The sequence below is a fragment of the Sebastes umbrosus genome, chromosome 6 (genome assembly GCF_015220745.1).
Source record: "Sebastes umbrosus isolate fSebUmb1 chromosome 6, fSebUmb1.pri, whole genome shotgun sequence".
Taxonomy (NCBI): Eukaryota; Metazoa; Chordata; class Actinopteri; order Perciformes; family Sebastidae; genus Sebastes; species Sebastes umbrosus.
The window spans coordinates 28,569,984-28,592,447 of NC_051274.1; the positions used below are offsets into that span (position 1 = coordinate 28,569,984).

General features: G+C 40.5%; 1 protein-coding gene across 1 annotated transcript in view; it reads left to right on the plus strand.

The window, feature by feature from the left end:
* The window catches only part of LOC119489845, a 63,321-nt gene that overhangs the window by 4,783 nt on the left and 36,074 nt on the right, over nucleotides 1-22,464 (plus strand). Inside the window, exons 2-7 of the mRNA XM_037772759.1 lie at nucleotides 728-1,072; nucleotides 2,552-2,878; nucleotides 3,167-3,277; nucleotides 4,337-4,447; nucleotides 5,472-5,582; nucleotides 6,635-6,745. Coding sequence (XP_037628687.1) covers nucleotides 728-1,072; nucleotides 2,552-2,878; nucleotides 3,167-3,277; nucleotides 4,337-4,447; nucleotides 5,472-5,582; nucleotides 6,635-6,745 — 1,116 coding nt within the window. The remainder of the gene's footprint in view (nucleotides 1-727; nucleotides 1,073-2,551; nucleotides 2,879-3,166; nucleotides 3,278-4,336; nucleotides 4,448-5,471; nucleotides 5,583-6,634; nucleotides 6,746-22,464) is intronic.

Here is a 22,464-nt window from a genome sequence, read left to right on the forward strand (position 1 = left end):
ACAAACTCAAGCAACGCTGTCTGTGTGGACGCCACACGCGTGCGAGCTGCAGCAGTTCAGTGATGGTACGTGTCCACAGGAGCGTTTTTTTTATCACGAGGGATCGCCTCGCTTCCCAGCATTGGACGCTTGATGGGCTGCCACTAGACACAAGGCACTCGGCACCTGATTGGACGAACACTTTCCCTCGTGGGCTGCAGCTCCCAACTTTCAAACCAGAACCAACATGGCGACTCGTTTGGAAACTTTCTTCTCTTATATCACAAAAATAGTTCACCAAAATGTGTTTCTGAAAACATTTTAGAAATAAGTCATGCAGTTGCTTAAATCTGTCTGTGTTTTAGATAACAGTTAGTTTAAAAGTTTCTAGGGAGTTTCCAGAGGCGGAGAGTAGCGCTGTACGCCCTGATTAGCATAAAGTAAACTAGACCTCAACTTTATGCAAAAGATGAGTGGCCAACATGACCCTCCGTCTCTCGCCACGCTGCCAGAACGCATTGCATGGCAATGAATGGGAAGCGTGGAAAGGACGGAGTCTGCACCATGAGCCGTCACACACAGGTAAAGATAGACGGTGTGGCCTAGGCCTTATAGAGGAGAGAACATGGCTTGCTGAAGTGAGCAGGGGCGTCCGAGAGTCAGGTCAGGCAAAACAACCAAAGAAATAAGAAAGTCCTCATAACAGAAAGAACTGACCATCAGTGTTCTCTGTTCTTATTTTCAACAGCACTGTGTGGTGGAAACACTCGGCTCGTCAGCGCAAAAGTCAACATTTTCATAGGAGCTGAAGGAGGAAATGGTTCAATTACATGCTCCTTGTCTTTGTATGGAAGCAGGAAGTTCTTCTGTAAGAACAAATGTAAAGCAGAAGATATTCTTCTTAAAACAGATGATGTCAGAGCTCAGAGTGGCAGATTCAGCACTGAATACACAAACAGATCTTCAGGAGGAGGAACTCTGACTGTGACCATCACACATCTGACCAAGTCTGATGCAGGACGGTACAGGTGTGGTTCGGGCAAAACTTTGGTTCCAGAGTCATACACTGACTTTGAGGTCAGAGTTTCAGATGGTGAGTTTCTACTGAAAGTCTTTTAACCTGATATATTTAGTGTGTTCATCATATTTAGTGAGGAAAGAATGAAATCAAATGAAATTGTGGGAAGAATGTGAGTTATTTCAATTTCAATTTCAATTATTAACAAAGGCCTTGAAGGAGGTTATTTTTTCACCAGCGTTGGTTTGTCTCTCTGTCTGTCTGTCTGTCTGTCTGTCTGTTAGCAGGATTACTCCAAAAGTTTGCAATGGATCTGAATGAAATTTTTTATAGGGGTGGGGTTTGGCACAGTGGATTCAGGAATTTTTATAAGGAATCCGATCAAACTGAGCATTAAGACCACAGAGTATAACAAATGCACAAGGTAACTGATGACAAGTTGATGACAAGTTGATGCGTTGATGACGCGTTGATGGCGTTGATGACGAGATGCTGGAGCTGCTGTCCGTCTGCGATGAGAAAGAAAAAAGCGGTAGATGACGGGCTGAGAGACAACGTAGTGTAACGTTATACAGACATAACAAGGCTGATGAATGAGAGAGGCATCCGCCGATACGTTACACGAAACACACCGTGTTAATAACAAGCCGACCACCTCACGTTACCGCCAGCTGTGAGCTGTGAGCTGTTTTTAAAGTCAGGCACCTTGGCGGAGGTCTGCGCTCTCCGAGTGCCATTCTAGTTATTATTATTTTTATTTAGTTCAAAATGCAGCTCCTCAGCTTTTAACTAGAAATAACAAGAGATCACATATCACCCCTATTTCATCCTCTCTGCACTGGCTTCCCATTAAATGTTGCATCCATTTTAAAATACTGGTGCTAACCTTTAGAGCCTTGCATGGTCAAACACCCCAGTATATTACTGACCTCCTCCTCCCTTACACACCAAATCGGGCTCTTAGGTCTTCTGACCAAAAACTACTGGCAGTCCCCCAAACCCACTATAACACCAGAGGTGACTGTGCCTTTCAAGCTGTCGCACCCAATTTATGGAATGCTGTCCCCCTATCGCTGCGATCTCTAGACTCCTGTGACATTTAAACGTTTTTATTCAGACAGGCTTTTGTTAATCTGTCAGAATAACTGCTCCACTTTACTAATTACTTTTATTGACTGTGTTCGGAACTTTTGACTTGTTTATGTGTCTCTGTCCTCATTTGTGTGTTTTGTTGTGATTTTATCTTGACAGCACTGCGCTTGTCATCGCTACTTTTAATATTGACTTGATGTATTATTTTTATTAATGTAAAGCAATTTGTGATTTAGTATCTGTGAAAGGTGCTAAAAAAATAAACTTTACTTACTTACTTATTTATGATGTATGAACTCTAAATATATTGATGTAGCAAATGATTACCCCACTAGTCACGGACTGTGGCTGAACTGGGCAGCTCCCAGTGTGTCTCTGTGGATCTGTGTCAATGTGAAGCAGGAAATATTGTGATCAGACTGCAGAAGTTCAGACGGTAACTTTGATTGTTCATCTTTTCAGGACCACTGTTGGCTGGACAATCAGGTTTCTTCCGTACAGAAACTGAAGGAGAAGAACTCACTTGGCGATGCAGCAATACCGTCTACGGAAGGCAGAAGTTCTTCTGTAAGAACAAATGTAAAAAACAAGAAGACATTCTCATCGAAACAGAAGGCAACCAAACTCAGAGTGGCAGATACAGCATTAAATATAAAGAAGGATCTGTATATGGACTGCATATGACCATCAAACAGTCGACCAAGTCGGACACAGGATGGTACAGGTGTGGTTACGGCAGAGCTTCGTCTCCAGATTCATACCGGGATCGTTTCGTCATTGTCACATATGGTGAGTTTGTTTTATTTAAATGTTTCTTCATAATCCACATACAGTACCTTCAGTTCAGTACACAAACTGATAATGAACAGCAATTTTATTGTCATTTCAAATCCCCCCAAAATGGATAATGTGAAACATCTTTTTAATTAAAATATGACCAGTTGTTTCTTTTCGTTTTTTTATCATCAGGATTTCTGTGTATCAGTATTGATTCAATGTCTGATTGTTTCATTGTGTTTTCATTGATCGCTGCTCCAACCACTTCAAACCCAAACTGGACTCTCTGATCCATTTCAGCATCAGTCCCATCAGCCTCCACACCAACACCAACAACAACTCAGAGTCAAAGCTCCAGTTCAGGAAGTTTCACACCATCAGTTTCCCCTGAAACCACCGACCAGCTTACAGGTACAGTTCATAGACTGTTTGCCCTCCTGCCGGTCAGTGTCTCAACTTCATCTTCAACAAAACAAATGTTCTTAAAAATGTCAAATTAAGAATAACAACACTGTACGATAAGAATAATAAAAATATCCACTTTCTGTTTCAGCACATAAGACAGGTCAGTACGTAGAAGATTAAAGTTTTACAGTAAAACTCAGGTTTAATTAAAGATACGTCACATTATACAAAGAATTTTCTTACATGTGATATGAACACATGACAAGTCAAGAAACATCTAGACCAACGTCTTTGATATTTTATCATAACAGGAAGATTTTTTCATTTTTATTAAAGGTGCCATGTGGAGTTTTCTTGTAAATAAAGTTTCTGTTTACATTCAGTGCTACTCACTAAAACACACTGTGTGTATCCTTGAGGTTTAACAATTGTTTTGAATGCAGTTCCCTCCTCATAAAGGTTTTAAAACCTGAATCAAAGAACGTACATTGATAAGAAGTGAAAGTTTGTTCCATTACAACATCAGCACTCAGCAGCAGAGCTATGCTTCCACCGTCTGGTTCCCACTTCTAACAAGGCTTGTGAGCCAATAGTAACACAACGATGGTATCATGTGGTATCACTGGGTCGTCAGTTAGTGTGGATAAAAACGATAAATGGCTGAGTTTGACAGTAAATGCTTGGAAATTAAAATATGACCAGTTATTTCTTTTGGGTTTTTTTAGGTTGAAAACCACTAAATATATTTCTTGTGAAACTTAGAAACTTGATTATTTGATTTTATGATTTGTGCAAAAAAAAGACTGCTGGTTGTGGTGTTTGGCCAAAAGAACCAGGTGGACGTGCACCTTAACCCCTAAGCCACTGGGTCTTATATATATATATATATATATATTAGGGATTATCTAGTGATTTAATTTTCTGTCTAGCTATCAACAGCATCTAATTGTTATCATCAGGATTTCTGTGTATCAGTATTGATTCAGTGTCTGATTGTTTCATTGTGTTTTCATTGATCGCTGCTCCAACCACTTTAAACCCAAACTGGACTCTGATCCTTTTCAGCATCAGTCCCATCAGCCTCCACACCAACACCAACAACAACTCAGAGTCAAAGCTCCAGTTCAGGAAGTTTCACACCATCAGTTTCCCCTGAAACCACCGACCAGCTTACAGGTACAGTTCATAGACTGTTTGTCGTCCTGCCGGTCAGTGCCTCAACTTCATCTTCAACAAAACAAATGTTCTTAAAAATGTCAAATTAAGCATAACAACACTGTACTATAAGATTAATAAAAATATCCATTTTCTGTTTCAGCATATAAGACAGGTCAGTACGTAGAAGAGTATAGTTTTACAGTAAAACTCAGGTTTAATTAAAGATACTACACATTATACAAGACATTATCTTACATGTGATATGAACACATAACAAGTCACGAAACATCTAGACCAACGTCTTTGATATTTTATCATAACAGGAAGATTTTCTCATTTTTATTAAAGGTGCCATGTGGAGTTTTCTTGAAAACAAAGTTTCTGTTTACATTCAGTGCTACTCACCAAAACAAATGAATGCAGTTCCCTTCTCATAAAGGTTTTAAAACCTGAATCAAAGAACGTATATTGATAAGAAGTGAAAGTTTGTTCCATTACAACATCAGCACCCAGCAGCAGAGCTATGCTTCCACCGTCTGGTTCCGACTTCTAACAAGGCTGGTGAGCCAATAGTAAAACAACGATGGTATCATGTGGTATCACTGGGTCGTCAGTTAATGTGGAAAAAAACGATAAATGGCTGAGTTTGACAGTAAATGCTTGGAAATTAAAATATGACCAGTTATTTCTTCTGGGTTTTTTTAGGATGAAAAAAACTAAATATATTTGTTTTGAAACTTAGAAACTTGGTTATTTGATTATATGATTTGTGCAAAAAAAAAAAAATGCTGGTTTGGATGTTTGGCCAAAAGAACCAGGTGGAGGCGCACCTATAACCCCTAAGCCACTAGGTCTTATTTGTATGTATTTTAGGGATTATCTAGGGATTTATTTATCTGTCCACCTATCAACAGCATCTAATTGTAATCATCAGGATTTCTGTGTATCAGTATTGATTCAGTGTCTGATTGTTTCATTGTGTTTTCATTGATCGCTGCTCCAACCACTTCAAACCCAAACTGGACTCTCTGATCCATTTCAGCATCAGTCCCATCAGCCTCCACACCAACACCAACAACAACTCAGAGTCAAAGCTCCAGTTCAGGAAGTTTCACACCATCAGTTTCCCCTGAAACCACCGACCAGCTTACAGGTACAGTTCATAGACTGTTTGCCCTCCTGCCGGTCAGTGTCTCAACTTCATCTTCAACAAAACAAATGTTCTTAAAAATGTCAAATTAAGCATAATAACACTGTCCGATAAGAATAATAAAAATATCCACTTTCTGTTTCAGGACATAAGACAGGTCAGTACGTAGAAGATTAAAGTTTTACAGTAAAACTCAGGTTTAATTAAAGATACGACACATTATACAAGACATTATCTTACATGTGATATGAACACATGACAAGTCAAGACACATCTAGACCAAGTATTTTATCATATCAAAGGAAGTTTTTCTCATTTTTATTAAAGGTGCCATGTGCAGTTTTCTTGAAAACAAAGTTTCTGTTTACATTCAGTGCTACTCACTAAAACACACTGTGTGTATCCTTGAGGTTTAACAATTGTTTTGAATGCAGTTACCTCCTCATGAAGGTTTTAAAACCTGAATCAAAGAACTGTACATTGATAAGAAGTGAAAGTTTGTTTCATTACAACATCAGCACCCAGCAGCAGAGCTATGCTTCCACCGTCTGGTTCCGACTTCTAACAAGGCTTGTGAGCTCATAGTAACAACACGATGGTATCATGTGGTGTCACTGGGTCGTCAGTTAGTGTGGAAAAAAACGGATAAATGGCTGAGTTTGACTCTAAATGCTTCGAAATTAAAATATGACCAGTTATTTCTTTTGTTTTTTTTAGGATAAAAAAAATTAATTTATTTGTTTTAAAACTAAGAAATTTGGTTATTTAATTATATGATTTGTGCAAAAAACAACAACAACTGCTGGTTTGGGTGTTTGGCCAAAAGAACCAGGTGGATGTGCACCTTGACCCCTAAGCCACTAGGTCTTATTTATATATATATTAGGGATTATCTAGGGATTTATTCATCCATGTATTAATCAACTGCATCAATTTGTTATCATCAGGATTTCTGTGTATCAGTATTGATTCAGTGTCTGATTGTTTCATTGTGTTTTCATTGATCGCTGCTCCAACCACTTCAAACCCAAACTGGACTCTCTGATCCTTTTCAGCATCAGTCCCATCAGCCTCCACACCAACACCAACAACAACTCAGAGTCAAAGCTCCAGTTCAGGAAGTTTCACACCATCAGTTTCCCCTGAAACCACCGACCAGCTTACAGGTACAGTTCATAGACTGTTTGTCCTCCTGCCGGTCAGTGTCTCAACTTCATCTTCAACAAAACAAATGTTATTTAAATTGTCAAATTAAGCATAACAACACTGTCCAATAAGAATAATAAAAATATCCACTCTTTGTTTCAGCACATAAGACAGGTCAGTACGTAAAAGATTAAAGTTTTACAGTAAAACTCAGGTTTAATTAAAGATACGACACATTATACAAGACATTATCTTACATGTGATATGAACACATGACAAGTCAAGAAACATCTAGACCAACGTCTTTGATATTTTATCATATCAAAGGAAGATTTTCTCATTTTTATTAAAGGTGCCATGTGGAGTTTTCTTGTCAACAAAGTTTCTGTTTACATTCAGTGCTACTCACAAATATATGATTTGTGCAAGAAAAGACGAGAAGAAGAAGATTTTTTATGCTTATATGGAATCGCTGACAGTAGAAAGATGACAGGAAATGTGTGTGTGGGGTGGGAGACAGGTGGATGTGCACCTTAACCCCTAAGTCACTTGGTCTTATTTATATAAATATTATGGATTATCTAGGGATTATTTATCTGTCTATCTAACAACAGTATCCATATTGTTATCATCAGGATTTCTGTGTATCAGTATTGATTCAGTGTCTGATTGTTTCATTGTGTTTTCATTGATCGCTGCTCCAACCACTTTAAACCCAAACTGGACTCTGATCCTTTTCAGCATCAGTCCCATCAGCCTCCACACCAACACCAACTCAGAGTCAAAGCTCCAGTTCAGGAAGTTTCACACCATCAGTTTCCCCTGAAACCACCGACCAGGTTAAAGGTACAGTTCATAGACTGTTTGTCCTCCTGCCGGTCAGTGTCTCAACTTCATTTTCACAAAAACAAATGTTCTTAAAAATGTCAAATTAAGCATAACAACACTGTCCGATAAGAATAATAAAAATATCCATTTTCTGTTTCAGCACATAAGACAGGTCAGTACATAGAAGATTAAAGTTTTACAGTGAAACTCAGGTTTAATTAAAGATACTACACATTATACAAGACATTTTCTTACATGTGATATGAACACATGAGAAGTCAAGAAACATCTAGACCAACGTCTTGGATATTTTATCGTAACAGGACGATTATCTCATTTTTATTAAAGGTGCCATGTGGAGTTTTCTTGTCAACAAAGTTTCTGTTTACATTCAGTGCTACTCACTAAAACACACTGTGTGTATCCTTGAGGTTTAACAATTGTTTTGAATGCAGTTCCCTCCTCATGAAAATTTTAAAACCTGAATCAAAGAACGTACATTGATAAGAAGTGAAAGTTTGTTCCATTACAACATCAGCAGAGCTATGCTTCCACCGTCTGGTTCCCACTTCTAACAAGGCTTGTGAGCCAATAGTAAAACAACGATGGTATTATGTGGTATCACTGGGTCGTCAGTTAGTGTGGAAAAAAAATGATAAATGGCTGAGTTTGACGGTACATGCTTGGAAATTAAAATATGAACAATTATTTATTTATTTTTTTTAGGTTGGGGAAACTAAATATATTTGTTTTGAAACCAAGAAACTTGGTTATTTGATTATTTGATTTGTGCAAAAAAAAGACTGCTGGTTTGGGTGCTTGGCCAAAAGAACCAGGTGGATGTGCACCTTAACCCCTAAGCCACTAGGTCTTATTTATATATGTATTAGCGATTATCTAGGGATTAATTTATCTGTCTATCTATCAACAGCATCCTATTGTTATCATCAGGATTTCTGTGTATCAGTATTGATTCAGTGTCTGATTGTTTCATTGTGTTTTCATTGATCGCTGCTCCAACCACTTCAAACCCAAACTGGACTCTCTGATCCTTTTCAGCATCAGTCCCATCAGCCTCCACACCAACACCAACAACAACTCAGAGTCAAAGCTCCAGTTCAGGAAGTTTCACACCATCAGTTTCCCCTGAAACCAACGACCAGCTTACAGGTACAGTTCATAGACTGTTTGTCCTCCTGCCGGTAAAGAAACAAATAGATAGCTGAGTTTGATGGTAAATGCTTGGCAACAATGAAGTGAATGCAATGAAACGAGGGAGGGAGACTGTGACATCTAGTGGCTGAATGTTATCAATGTTATCAATAGCACCTTTAAAGGATATCTTTTTTATTTAGTAGCAGTTTTACGACTATATATCACTGCTTATTTTCATTTAGGTTTTAGTTTACTACACTAACCCTGCTCACATGTCCCTCACCCAGGTTACTTCCTGCCTCTGGTTGTCTGTGTGACTTGTGTTTTTGTGCTGCTGGCTGTTTTTCTGCTGCTCCTCTACAAATGGAAGACAAGGAGGAACTTTGCTGTGAACACCGGAGGAAATGCAGACGACATACACATGGAGGTGACTTTTCTTTGATTGCTGTATGGTGTTTAATTACCCTTTTTATTTTTGCAATTCAGACGAATTTTATTTCATTTATTGTCCACCAGGGTGGAAATTTGTCTTCGGCTCACCAAACACAAGAAACAACATTATAAAGCAGACAGCAGCTAGAAAAAACAGATACATAGACAGGTCATGTTACACATTAAAACAGTTCATGTCAGTGCCTGTGGCTCAGATCAGCTCAGTCACTTTGTTGAGGTAAGAATATTGATGGCACTAGATGGGATGAGGGACTTTTTAAACACATTTTTAGTTGCCAGAGGGACTCTATAGCGCCTGGCTAAAGAGAGGATGGGAGCTGTCTGCCAGGATGCTCTTCGTTTTCTTTTTCGTCCTTGCTGTAAAAAGTTGAGTCAAGGACTTTTGGGGTTTACCAACTACTTTGCTTGCTACTGACACAATCCTAGAGAGTTTATTCTTATATCTACAGTGTAAGGGATTTACAAATGGAACAGGTTTGGTTATTAGCTAATTTAATAAATAATATTTATAGAATTATTATTATTAATAAGAATTATTAATCAACATTAATAATGAACGGGGCACCACCCTGGAATCAGGGACCAATAACCAAAACGTTAATCCAGTCTCAAAAGGGAAATATTCCCTCCAAAGGCCAGTATTTTAACACTACTTTACACTTAGGAGGTGAATAGCGAAGGGTGAATCCGAGCACTAACTCTCATAACCAGCTGTTATTACAATATGAATGCACAATAAACACAGACAACTGCTATTTAAAATAAGACCATTTATTTAAATACAGTAATCCTAATCAATAATAAACACTCTAACAACATTAATCTAAATCAATAGTTATTACAGCAGTAATTACTAATTAATAACACTTTTAATAAACAAATGGATGTCCTACAATGCAGCTCTAAGCACTAAACTAGAATTAAACAAAACACAAAGCAAAAGGAAATGTGTGTGCGGGAGAGAGAGAGATGTGTGTGTAAGAGAGAGAGATGTGTGTGTGAATGCAAATGTGTATGTGTTTAGGTGTGAAGGAAGAGTGTCTATGTGTGTGTGTGGTGTGGGAGGAGCAAAGGACGCCCTCAGTGGACGTCACCACGTAAGCGCCACGGAAATTACGACTGCGCACGAACGGGATGTGATCCCGCGTGTCGGCAAAGTGTTTGTTTGTGTGTGGTAGAAGTGGAGGAAAGAAAGGCGGGGAGCGCCTCAAAACAGTATCACAGTCAAAACAGTAAACACCGCAGCAGCAGGAATCCTAACTACCGCGCGGGAGATGTACTAGCTGGGTTATTATTACTCAGATACTCGGCAGGCAAACTCACGTTAGTCAGCCGTGCACTGGTCTGTTAATAATAAACTACAGCTACAGATCTTCACGTTTGGCAGGAGCTAACACAAGGAGCACACAGTAATCAGACAGTCGGCAACAGTAAACAAAGCAACATAAACAAGCAAAGCAGAGCAAAGCAAGTTAAATAAACAAAACAAACAGACGGACTCGGCGGTCCGTACGTTCAGTATAACTCAACAATAGTTATTAACTTATTGGAATATACAATCTCACTAGTCTCTGCCCAGACACAAGCCTCTTACTTGAATCGCTTCTTTCGGAGCGATAGTGGAGTAGATCGTCGTTAATTGGTCCGGCGGCGTCGCGCTGGCTCGGACAATAACGGGCCGTTATGATGCTCGTCAGCGGGGGAAGAACGGCAGGGCTGGCTCTCCGTGTGGCAGCGGATGGAAGCAGCTGATGTGAAGATGCGGGGCGATCGTCTCTTCCTTGGTGAAGGACGCGGATCCGGGTCCTTCCTTCTATAGGTATGGCGGTCCTGGACGTCTGATGACCGGCGGGCTGGACCTCCGTGTGGCAGCGGAGGGGAAAGCAGCCAGAAATGAAGGAAAAGGCGGTTGCGCTCGTTTCCTTTGATGAAGAGCGGTTGTCCTCGGCTTCCTGGTGAAGCCGGGCTGTAGTCTTCCTTCTGCAGGGATGTGGATCAAAGTCTGATGGACACAACAATTTCTTAAATTCGTCCAGCGAGGTCAGGAAATGTGGCTCGAGTCTTAGGTGAACGCCGCAGCGTGGGTACCTCCTGTAGCAACGTGAGTCGCAGTGGAAAGGGCTGAGATTCAGGTGAGCGTGCCTATATCTCCTGTGAGAATAGTGGGCGTTTCACCGGAAAGACCCCACATTTCCTGTTAGCCTCATCCAATGGGGGTCCTTGTTTGGGTTCAAAATGAAATTTCACATGTAGATGCGACATTTTTAAGAGCTGGGCAGTTAGGTCCCCTGCTGTGATCAGGTCTCTGGTTTCCCATGTAGGCCAAGGCTCTTTGTCTCGTGAGGTCCCTACAACAGTTTAGGTGACCGTACCAGGCAGGAAGTGAAAGGTTAAAACACTCTCAACAATAGTTTTATACACTAATTCTAAAATCTGCTGACTGACACCGAGGACACTAATTTTCCTCAGAAGATAAAGTCGCTGTGAGCATCTCTTGAAAATATACTCTGTATTTTCTGAGAAGCTCACCTGGGAGTCCAGAACTGTACCGAGGTATTTAAAGTTTTCCACAGTTTCAACATGTTGGCCATCCAGTGAACCTGGCTTTGTGTCCGGATGTTGTTTTGTGCTGCACATGATTAATTTACAAGCTTTAATGTTCAAAGAAACACTTTATTTTTCTCATACCAACTGTGCTGCAGCACCGCTGAGCTCCTGTTACTCTCCTGCATCTGTCACCTATGATAAACTGGGCTCCAGTCTCCACATGTGAAGAGTCCACCTACCAGACCCTCCAACCAGCCAGCACAGATCAGGACCAAACCTACTCTACACTTTAAGACAGCAAACAAATGTTAATGTTTTAAATCTGGATTTTGTGCAGCTTATAATGTTCTGCAAGGTTCCATTTTGTTCCTTTACTGTTGGCAGATATTATGTAAGGGATAATGTACAGCGAGCTGGTCATTGTTGCTGCACCCCGACGCGGAGCCCTGAAGGGGATTCTCTCACAACAATGACCTGCTGGCTGTACATTATCCCGCTTGTTACACGGCTACTCAATGAAGAAATCAATATTTTGACACAAAAACGGTCCGCCAGAGTCTGACATCAGAACTGCGCCCATAGCAACGGTTTGTTATACATAGCAACGGTCTATTATACATGGCAACGTTCTGTTATACATAGCAACAGTCTGTTATACATAGCAACGGTCTGTTATACAGAAATTACAGACCCCAGAACGCTGTGATTGACCAATCAGAATTGAGTATTCAACACAGCCGTGTAATAACTGTAAATATATTTTTATCACTTCTGATGATGTTGATGAAACAGAGCTGGCCATTTCTCTGAGGGTGTAAATCACCTTGATTATTCTGACATGTCCCATCTGTCTTCTGTCTTATTCGTCCTCTAAACTCTGAGCAATAGATCAGGAAATGAGTCCAGTTGTTCAATAAGTCAGACCAAGTTGCATTTTGTAATGAAAGTCAAGGGAAGCAGATTTCCAACATTTTTTCTCATTGCTATTTTGCTTGAATTATGAAATCATTTTATTTGTCATACTTTATTTGTATAATGTTGTTGAGTTTTCCCAAATATTTTATTGAGTTTGTTTTAAATGAGTGTAGCCTGTCCACCCTCTATGTATGTAGATGGGGCTCTGAGTTATTTCCCCCTATTAACTTCTGTAGGGTAACTCTGATTTACTCACTATAGAAATAATTGAGTGTACTAACCCTTTAGCACAATGTATAAGCACCACAGTCTATTTAGGCTATATACCCTTTAACCTCTGAAATAATAAACACACCCAGAAACCGTTTTATAATAGAAAGAAGTATTTTTTTACTTTAATTGTCATAAAAAATAAATAAAACAATATTAACCTAAAGCTTAAGTGTGGTTTTCACTTTTGTTTCTTAAACAAGTGTTTCTACTTAACATCCATCACACTGTGTGTTCAAACCATAGCCACAGTAGATTTTCCCGTAACTTATCTTATTGATCAAACACACACTGTGCACACACCAATATTCACATACTACAGTAAGCCGGCACAATATCAAATCAAATCGTTGCAGGCCTGGTTCGCTGCTTGTGATCGTAGGGACCAAAACTTAGCGGTCACTTCACTCCAAGATTCTCTAGTTGACAAACTCAGACATGTTTAATACAAACATTCTCTGCAAACTTCTGAATTCCATCTCAAAACGGGCGAATCACCTCGTTAACTCCTTTCCCGCTCTTCTTCCTCTCTCTCTCTCTCTCTCTCTCTCTCTCTCTCTCTCTCTCTCTCTCTCTCTCTCATGCACTCTCTCTTTGCATGCATACACACACGTCGGGTTCGCGCTTGTGCTCGCTACATAGACATGAGCGAGCATCGCCTCAACACAGTGAGGCGACACACGTCAGCTAAAACCACAATATCACTCTATATTTCACCTGCTTGGCAGTAATGTTAGCTGACCAGACGAAGGTCTCTCCATGAATCACTGCTGATCCTAGTGTTGGCTTTTCCTGCTTCAGCCTCCCGACCGTGGCCGGAGGGAACAGGGGAGACACCGGAGTTTTGGTCGGAGACGATAGCGGTACTCGCTGCGGAGCCCTGTCACTTCACAAGACACGGGAAACCTCGTTGGTCTGGAGGAGCTGCAGCAGTTATTTCTGCACAAACGTCCACTGTACATTCACTAGATATTCTCAGAGCTAAACTAACTCTTCTGCAGTGTGTAGTGTGCGCGCATGCACGTGAGAGTGGAGCGAGCTGAGTGAAGGCAGGCAGGCAGAGGAGCAGAGTACAGCAGAGACTCCGGCCCTGGAGACCGAGGCTACGGACTCCCCCCGCGGACTACGACCGAGCCAAACACTGTTTTGCAAGACGGGCTTCACTAGATATAACTTTGTGGTTTTGGTGCTTCTGTGTAGTTTGTGTTGGAGTCTGAACAGCCTAGCCACACACAAGCGCGCATTGGACACCGACCCAGGGTGATTTATACGTGTAAGAAGTTACAAACAGTCCCTTTAACACACAATGAAAAATATGTATTTTAACCATGCTTTTTAACAAACCCTATTTATTTATTTATTTATTTATTTATTTATCACAGACAACTATTTATGTATGCATAATTTTAACTGGGTTACATTAGTGAAACAGTGCCCCTCTGGATTATAATGGCTGGTAAATGTCAGTTCATCTGGGTGGTGAAAGATGTTACTGCACTCTTACATTAAAGACAGAAAACACCACAGCGAGAGTGGAGCAGTAGATTGGCAGGAAAATAATAATAATAATAAATAATAATAAATAAATATATTCTCTCTATTATTCCTGTTGCTCTTAAGTAATTAATTAGAAGTTTGTGTACTTTCCTAGATGTCTTTCCTAGTAGATTGCCCAATGTAATATTTCCATCACTTAATCCTGATATTGTCTTTTAAACTTGTCTTGACCATTCAATTCAATTCAATTCAATTTTTTTTTGTATAGCGTCAAATCACTACAGAAGTTATCTCAAGACGCTTTATATATAGAGCAGGTCTTAGACCGTTACACCATAGTTTAGAGACCCAACAAGATCAACCAAGCGCGCTGTGGCCAGGAAAAACTCCCCGATTAGTGGGAAGAAACCTAGAGCAGAACCGGGCTCTGGATGGGCGGCCATCTGCCGAGAAGATAGATAGATAGAGAGAGAGAGAGAGAGAGAGAGATGAGAGAGAGAGAGAGGGAAGCAGCCACAATAATAGCCCAGCAGCTGTAATAACTAATACAAGTAGGACTAATAACACAAAACCAATAGTAGTGGATGTAAAAGAGTGATAATACAACTATCGGAATTGATATAATTGGGTTGTCCCCAGACGGGATTTCAAGCGGAGCTTCCAGCTATCTCAGTCCACCATACATCTGGCTAGCTCGCCAGCACTGTCCAGCATCTCTCCTCAGTACGTCCATGTATGTTGGCGTGGGACGTCCCTGTGATCGATGCCCGTGCGTTGGTTCCCGCAGCACCAGCATGCTTGCTGGGAGTTCTTGATGTCTTTGGCAGTGACCGAGAAGTCTCATTCTCCAGGTTGCCACTTTGTCACTAAGTCTTGGTAGTCCCTCGTTAGCCTTGGTAGTCCCTCGTACAGACGGAATTAATTAATGGTAGCAGGACCATGGATGTAAGAGACGGACTTCATGCTGTTTTGTGTTGGAACACGCTCTAATGTCAGTTCCGTGTGACTACCGGTACAGACATTTACTGTAAACTGCTCAAACTAAGAGACATTTCATTTATTCTACTTTATTGTCATACAGACGTTATCAACTTAAAGTAAACAGCTTGTATTTAGGATCAAAGATACCCTCGTCTAGTCTAGAAAACGGTTAGACATGTTCATTAGATTGTAAATTGTTGTATATTTATACATATGTATTATACGGCGTTGTTGAATACTCAATTCTGATTGATTAATCACGGCGTTCTACGGTCTGTTATTTCTTTATAGCAGTTGCGATGTGTAACAGAGAGGGAAGTTCATGCCGAAGTGGCCGCTGTGTGGGAGGGTGTAGCGGCGGATTGGAAATGGGCCTTAAACTCTTCTTCTCTTTCTTCTTCTCTTTCTTCTTCTTCTTCTTCTTCTTCTTCTTCTTCTTCTCCTCATCTTCTTCTTCCTCTTCTTCTTCTTTCTTCTTCTTCTTCCTTCTTCTTGGTGACCAGAAAGAAAAAAAAAAAACACAATGAGAGCAAAACAACTGCAAAGAGACGATGATGCAATAAAGTCACTGAGAGGAGGAGGTCTGTTTGGTTGGGTTCAAAACTGCTTAAACAGTTCATTGCTAATCAGGCTCCCAAGGTCATACAAAAGGGTTTTCCTGCATTAAGGTAACGAATGTCAGCCCATGTACTTTGAGGCAGATTAATTCTGCGTATGTATAATAATATTCTATACATCTTGAATGCAAGTGGTGTGAAGAGTCCATCTACCAGACCCTCCAACCAGCCAGCACAGATCAGGACCAAACCTACTCTACACTTTAAGACAGCAAACAAATGCTAATGTTTGGATTTTAATCTGGATTTTGTGCAGTTTATAATGTTCTGCAAGGTTCCATTTTTGTTCCTTTTACTGTTGGCAGATATTATGTAAGGGATAATGTACAGCGAGCTGGTCATTGTGTGAAAGAATCAGGGTGTTGCTGCCACCCGACGCGAAAGCCCTGAAGGGATTCTTTCACAACAATGACCCGCTGGCTGTACATTATCCCGGTTATTACACGGCTACTTACTGAAGAAATCAATATTTTGACACAAAAATGGTGCCGCCAGAGTCCGACATCAGAGCTGCGCCCAAAGCAACGGTCTGTTATACATAGCAACAGTCTGTTTATACATAGCAACGGTCTGTTATACATAGCAACGGACTGTTATACAGAAATTACAGACCGCAGAACGCTGTGATTGGACCAATCAGAATTGAGTATTCAACACAGCGGTGTAATAACTGTAAATATATTTTTATCACTTCTGATGATGTGATTGAAACAGAGCTGACCATTTCTCTGAGGGTGTAAATCACCTTGATTATTCTGACATGTCCCATCTTAGTCCATGAGCCAGGGGGTTGGTCGTGTCACTTTGGAGGGACCATGTTTCATAGTGATTTTTTTAAAGGTTTATATCCCTAGTGTTGGAAAACGCATGATAGCATTACAGCAATGGTAGCTTTCTATGTGCTATCACTCCTTTTTTCATCCCTCCATCATTACAATTTCTCCATCTTTTTTCGCCATTTTACACATAGATCAAGTATGAAAGAGGGAAACCAAACACACAATATCATGAAGTCATATATCGTTGTAAAGCTTATACTATAATCTATACTTCAGTCACATTGTCATGACACTGAGGTCAAGAGAATTTTACTTTTGACCTCTAATGCTGCAATGGGGCAAATCTCTGAATGCAACTCCAAATGCCCTTATAACTAACTCCATACTGATCGGATGTGCCCATGGATAGTTCCCAGCAATAAAGAGCAACAGAAAGAGCTTTAAATGATTATATGTCTAACAACAATAACAACATTTCTTATCAGAATAGACAGAACTTGTGCAGTTTGTATTTGATAGAATGTTCAGAACCTTGCATGGATTCTGTTATTGGGGCAGTTTGTAAACTGGCTTTCTTAGCAGCAGAAACACAAAATAATACAAAACTCAAAAAACTGTACTAAGAAATTAATTCTCTATCCATTATTTATGTTTTCTCACTCTTACCTCATTGTCAATATAAACATGTTCCAACTAATGAGGCCCTGACTCAGTGGCAATGGGTTATATTCCAGGGGATATGTGAAAATGATGTTCACTTTTTTATAAAGGCATGAAACTTGGCACACTTGAACAGTTTGGAGCCCTAAACATTTTGAGCCATGGAGCCATTGCAACAAACAAATTACCATAACCAAATTATGTATTTTGCATCACAGCTCCTGTGCCAAACATGATGACACAGAAAAGGTGATGTCTATCCCTATGTTTGGATGGCAATGTTTACATGATACCCTTCACAATATCATAAACTGTTCAGGTGAATAGTTAATGGTGAATTCAGTGATGTTGTATGAAGCAAATCCACACTATCTGAGAACCTAGGCTAGACTTAACTACTACTACTTAACTAGACTATAATATCATGTCTGTTATGTGCATGTATGTTGTATAGAGTTTTAAAAGCTTAATCCTTTTGTTCATTAACCCTGACAATACAGTGACTGTAAAGAGGAGAGCAATATTTCAATATGACCATAACAAGTTAAAGCTTAAAAAGAATGTCAAACACAAAAGATGAAAGATACATCCTGCAGATGTGCCGGGATGCATCATCAGTGATGGAACCTGGGGTCATGGGTATTTTGTGTCTTTCAACATCAGACACTCTCGCCCAGGCGACCCAGCCAGGGTTGATCAGACCCCAGCTGAGTCCCAGTAGCAGTCACCCATGGATCTAGCCTCTTGTTCCAAAGCCAGTCTGGTGGCTTTCTCTGCAGCTTCAGTAATGGATCTGATGGCCTTTCCTCTATGGCCTCCCCGGTGATGCCCATTGCCCAGTGCCAAAATGCTTTGTAGCCCACCTCCACAGGCTCACAGCGAGTTCGCCAGCCTTGCCTTCTACATTCTTACACTAGGTCCTGGTACTTGGTCTCGCTTCCTCTCATTGGCCTCATCCCATACGCTCTTTCCAGGACACTGTTAGTTCCAGCATGATCAGTTGTTTGGTAGAAAAATTACCATAACCAAATTATGTATTTTTGCATCATATCTCCTGTGCCAAACATGTTAAGGTAAAAGTAAAATATTGTTAAACTCTTCACAGTCCACTGTATTGTCAGGATTCATGAACAAAAGGATTAAGACTTTATATGCATCAGACAGGGATATTATAAAGTCTAGCCTAGGTTCTCAGATAGTGTGATTTGCTTCATACAACATCACTGAATTCACCATTAACTATTCACCTGAACAGTTATGCTATTGTGAATGGTACTCATGTAAAACATTGGCCATCCAAACATAGGGATAGCATAACCTTTTCTTTGTTATCATGTTTGGCACAGGAGATATGATGCAAAATACATAATTGGTTATGGTAATTTTTTGTCTGCGATGGCTCCATCTCTCAAATGTTTAGGGCTCCAAACTTTTTCAAGGTGTACCAAGTTTCATGCCTTTATAAAAAAGTGAACATAATTTTCACAGTTTAACAATACTTTTTACTTTTACCTTAACAACTTAGCTCTAAAAAGTAATATATGAAACACAAATATTTATGAGCTTCTCTAGGCCCTGGGAGTATACACCTGCTGCCCAGGACAGCTGTGTAGTGACAGTCAGGTCGTCGTCCTGGGGAGTGCCCTGTTGGATGCCTCTTATGGTAGATAAAACGCAATGAAGTGCCCTCTATGGCAGTGGTTCTCAACCTTTGAGTCCGGCCCCCCAGAATAATCAGGTTGGTGTTCGGTGTTCGCGACTCCCCAGTTTTGTTAAGTTTGAAACAGCTAGCACCTAGTGTTGTCCCGATGTGCTCCAGGCACTGTGGATTTTGATGTGTTCCGTGACATTTTTCTCTCCCCCTGACCCACCGTTGGATCATACAGGAGAATTGTGAAGTGCTCCACAATGGATATGATCTCCTTGGAATGCCTTTTGGAGCCTTTGACAGAGCAATGAGCATGGAGTAGCATCCTTTTCTTCACTCTTGATCTTGTTCTATCATCTCATCCACAAGAAACAGATCAGATTTCCCCTTGCTTGCATTGAAAAGGCAGATACAAAGATGCTACTACATGCAGCGGGCGCTGCAAAGAAAAAGCTTTTAAAAAGATCACCCTGTGTACTGTGGACACAGATATTGTCATCCTAGCCATTTGCACATGTGTCAGAGCTGGACACTGAGAAGCTGTGGGTGATATTTGGACTTGTAAGAACTTCATGATACATACCTGCTCATTAGGGCTGTAACGATATGTTTTTTACTACGATACGATTCGTATCACTTTTCCATGGTTCCGATACGATTCGATATTTGGCTCATCTAGAGCGATACAATATGATACGATTCAATGACTTGAAATGAGACAGTAAGTATTTTTTGCCAAAAATTCATCTGTGTGACTGAAATAATAGCTGATACTGGACAGTGCAGGTCAGGATTCCTCAAAGTTTTCTTGTAAGGGAATCAGGGATAGATTAATTATGGATATAAACAAGTGAACACAATGATTAATGGCAAATACATACACTTTTTATTTATTTTTTTCTAATTTCTTTTATTTGATTACCGTACATCTATATGACGTTTGTCGTGCTTAAATACAAGGTGCAAATTCTTAGTAATCGATACAATAGATTATTTACCTTGTAAATTGATTTTAGATCGATATACGTCCCCGTGAAGGACAACTTGCCATGGACCTATCGATGTAGTTGGATTGTAAGAATGTAAATAGATACATCGATGTAGTAGATGAATCGTTACACCCCTACTGCTCATGAGATTGCCAAGCCTCTGGGTCATGACAAATCCAAGGCCCTTCCTGTGTTCCATGCCTTCACTGGCTGTGACACAGCACCTGCACATGGGATACCTGCAATGCCTATGATATGGCAACAGAGCCTTCATGGCTCTGTCAAAGGCTCCAAAAAGCGTTACATCGGAGATAATTTCCATTGTGGAGCACAATGGTGGATTCTGAGGGGCAGGGGTGAAAAAAATAAAAAGGACTCCATCTGCATGTGGAGGGGCGCCAGAACACAGAAACATTTCTTGCATGTAGGGCAGCCTATATGGTACTGCTTCATGTTTCTCAATTTTACGGCCACCCTAAAGACCTACCCAGCAGTATGAGCAGTGCTGCCTTGTATGACACCAGTAACATCCTGTAGCTCCCGATTAGAGGCCTCTCTGAAGAGTTCTTGGTGTCATTGACAAGGGAAGCTCTCCAGTACAGAGAGTCCAGAGATCCAAACGTGGCATCTGCCGGCATCCAAGTCCAAACAGGCAGGAGAGTCGACAAAGCAAAGAGTTGCAACATCTCGTTCAGGAGGAACTGTGGGTACGAGTCAGCAGGATGGTAGGGATGGGACAGCAAGGAGTATGGACTAGATGGAAAGAGTACTGCAACGAAATATCAGCTGGTCAAATATCTGGCAAGCAGACTTCCATCACATCAGGTTCTTAGTCCAAGCTGTCTACGATGCCCTACCAAGTGCATCAAACCATAACATTATCACTGCCGCCATGACCAAGTGCTTAACACAGTCGATGGAGAGTGTACCCAAGCCATCAACACCAGCAAGGGCCCACCACCAGCCAAAGACCCATCACGTTCCTCAGAGCCGGAGAGAAGCCACACCAACAACCTAGACAACCAACCAAACCAACCAAACCTAGAAACTGGAAGTGGACTTGGGCAAGCAGCTGAAGTTCCCAGCCTGGATAACATCAACACAGCTTCAACCAGACGTGATCATCATTTCAGAGTCTACCAAACAACTGATCATGCTGGAACTAACAGTGTCCTGGAAAGAGCGTACAGATGAGGCCAATGAGAGGAAGCGAGACCAAGTACCAGGAGCTAGTGTAGGAATGTAGAAGGCAAGGCTGGCGAACTCGCTGGTTAAAGGTGCAATTTACAACGCCTGAGGAGCATCACAATAAATGCTTATCCAGGCACATGGAATACATAAAACCCCAAACCCAAGTAATAATGATGGGGCTGTGATTTTCAAATTCAAAAATAAATGATTTTATTCAAAGACTCTGCCCTGTCTGGGGCCTATTACACATTATGTTTTGGCTTTAAAGTGTGTAGGAGTGTAGTGCTCTTCTTGTGAACCTCATGTTCTGCAGAAATGCTAATAAATGTGTCTCTCTGTGGTGTTTAGCTCTCAGGAAGTTCAAACCAAGATGGGGAGCACCTCATCACCACCAGAAATTTCATCTGACCTATCTACAGCTTCCAAGAATTTGGTAAGTGTCAACAAGTGATTTTAGCTTGTCCCATATGACAGGCCTCCTAGTAGTTTACTTTACCTTGGCTTTTATGGCTGTTATGGTATAGATTTATATAAATCTGTTCTCCTACATTCTACATAAGTCTCTTCCTTGACTTAAAAACTGTGATGGAAGCACACCATGCTTAAATTATATGAGAAATTCAGTTTATATTATGATAACTGCTTATGTTTTCTGTGAAACTAATTATTCATTTACATACAAAACGTGTTAAATCATCAATGCAAGTTATAGGTGCAATTATCAGTGATCAGATCAGTGACCTCCTCCGTGCACACTCTCACTCTCTGCTTGATGCAAGCATAAAATATAGTTTTTAATGTTGACTAGGATTGGCTGGTAATTTTTTACAACAGCAAAGTCTATTAGTATATAATCTCAATAATATCTCACTGGAAACAAATCTAACATGTCAATAAAATAAATAATATTCTGACATTAAAATGCTGAGTGAAGTTTAAAAAGAAGACGTGCCTGCAGGTACGCTGTAGAGGGACGGTGCTGGAGGCCTCAGCCAGTAGCTAAATTAAGAATTTGACTAGTTTTTAACATATGTTACAAACTAAGAAACAGTTTGGCTTCATACAGGCAGCGTTGGTTTTAGCTTGTTTTGCAACACTTTGTGTAAAACATAGCAGCGGTGGATGCGGGTAAAGCATGTGTAAATATCCCTTTTCTACATGTTTATGCTTGTTTGAACAGGTGGTTTCATAAAGTACTCTTACTGGCTT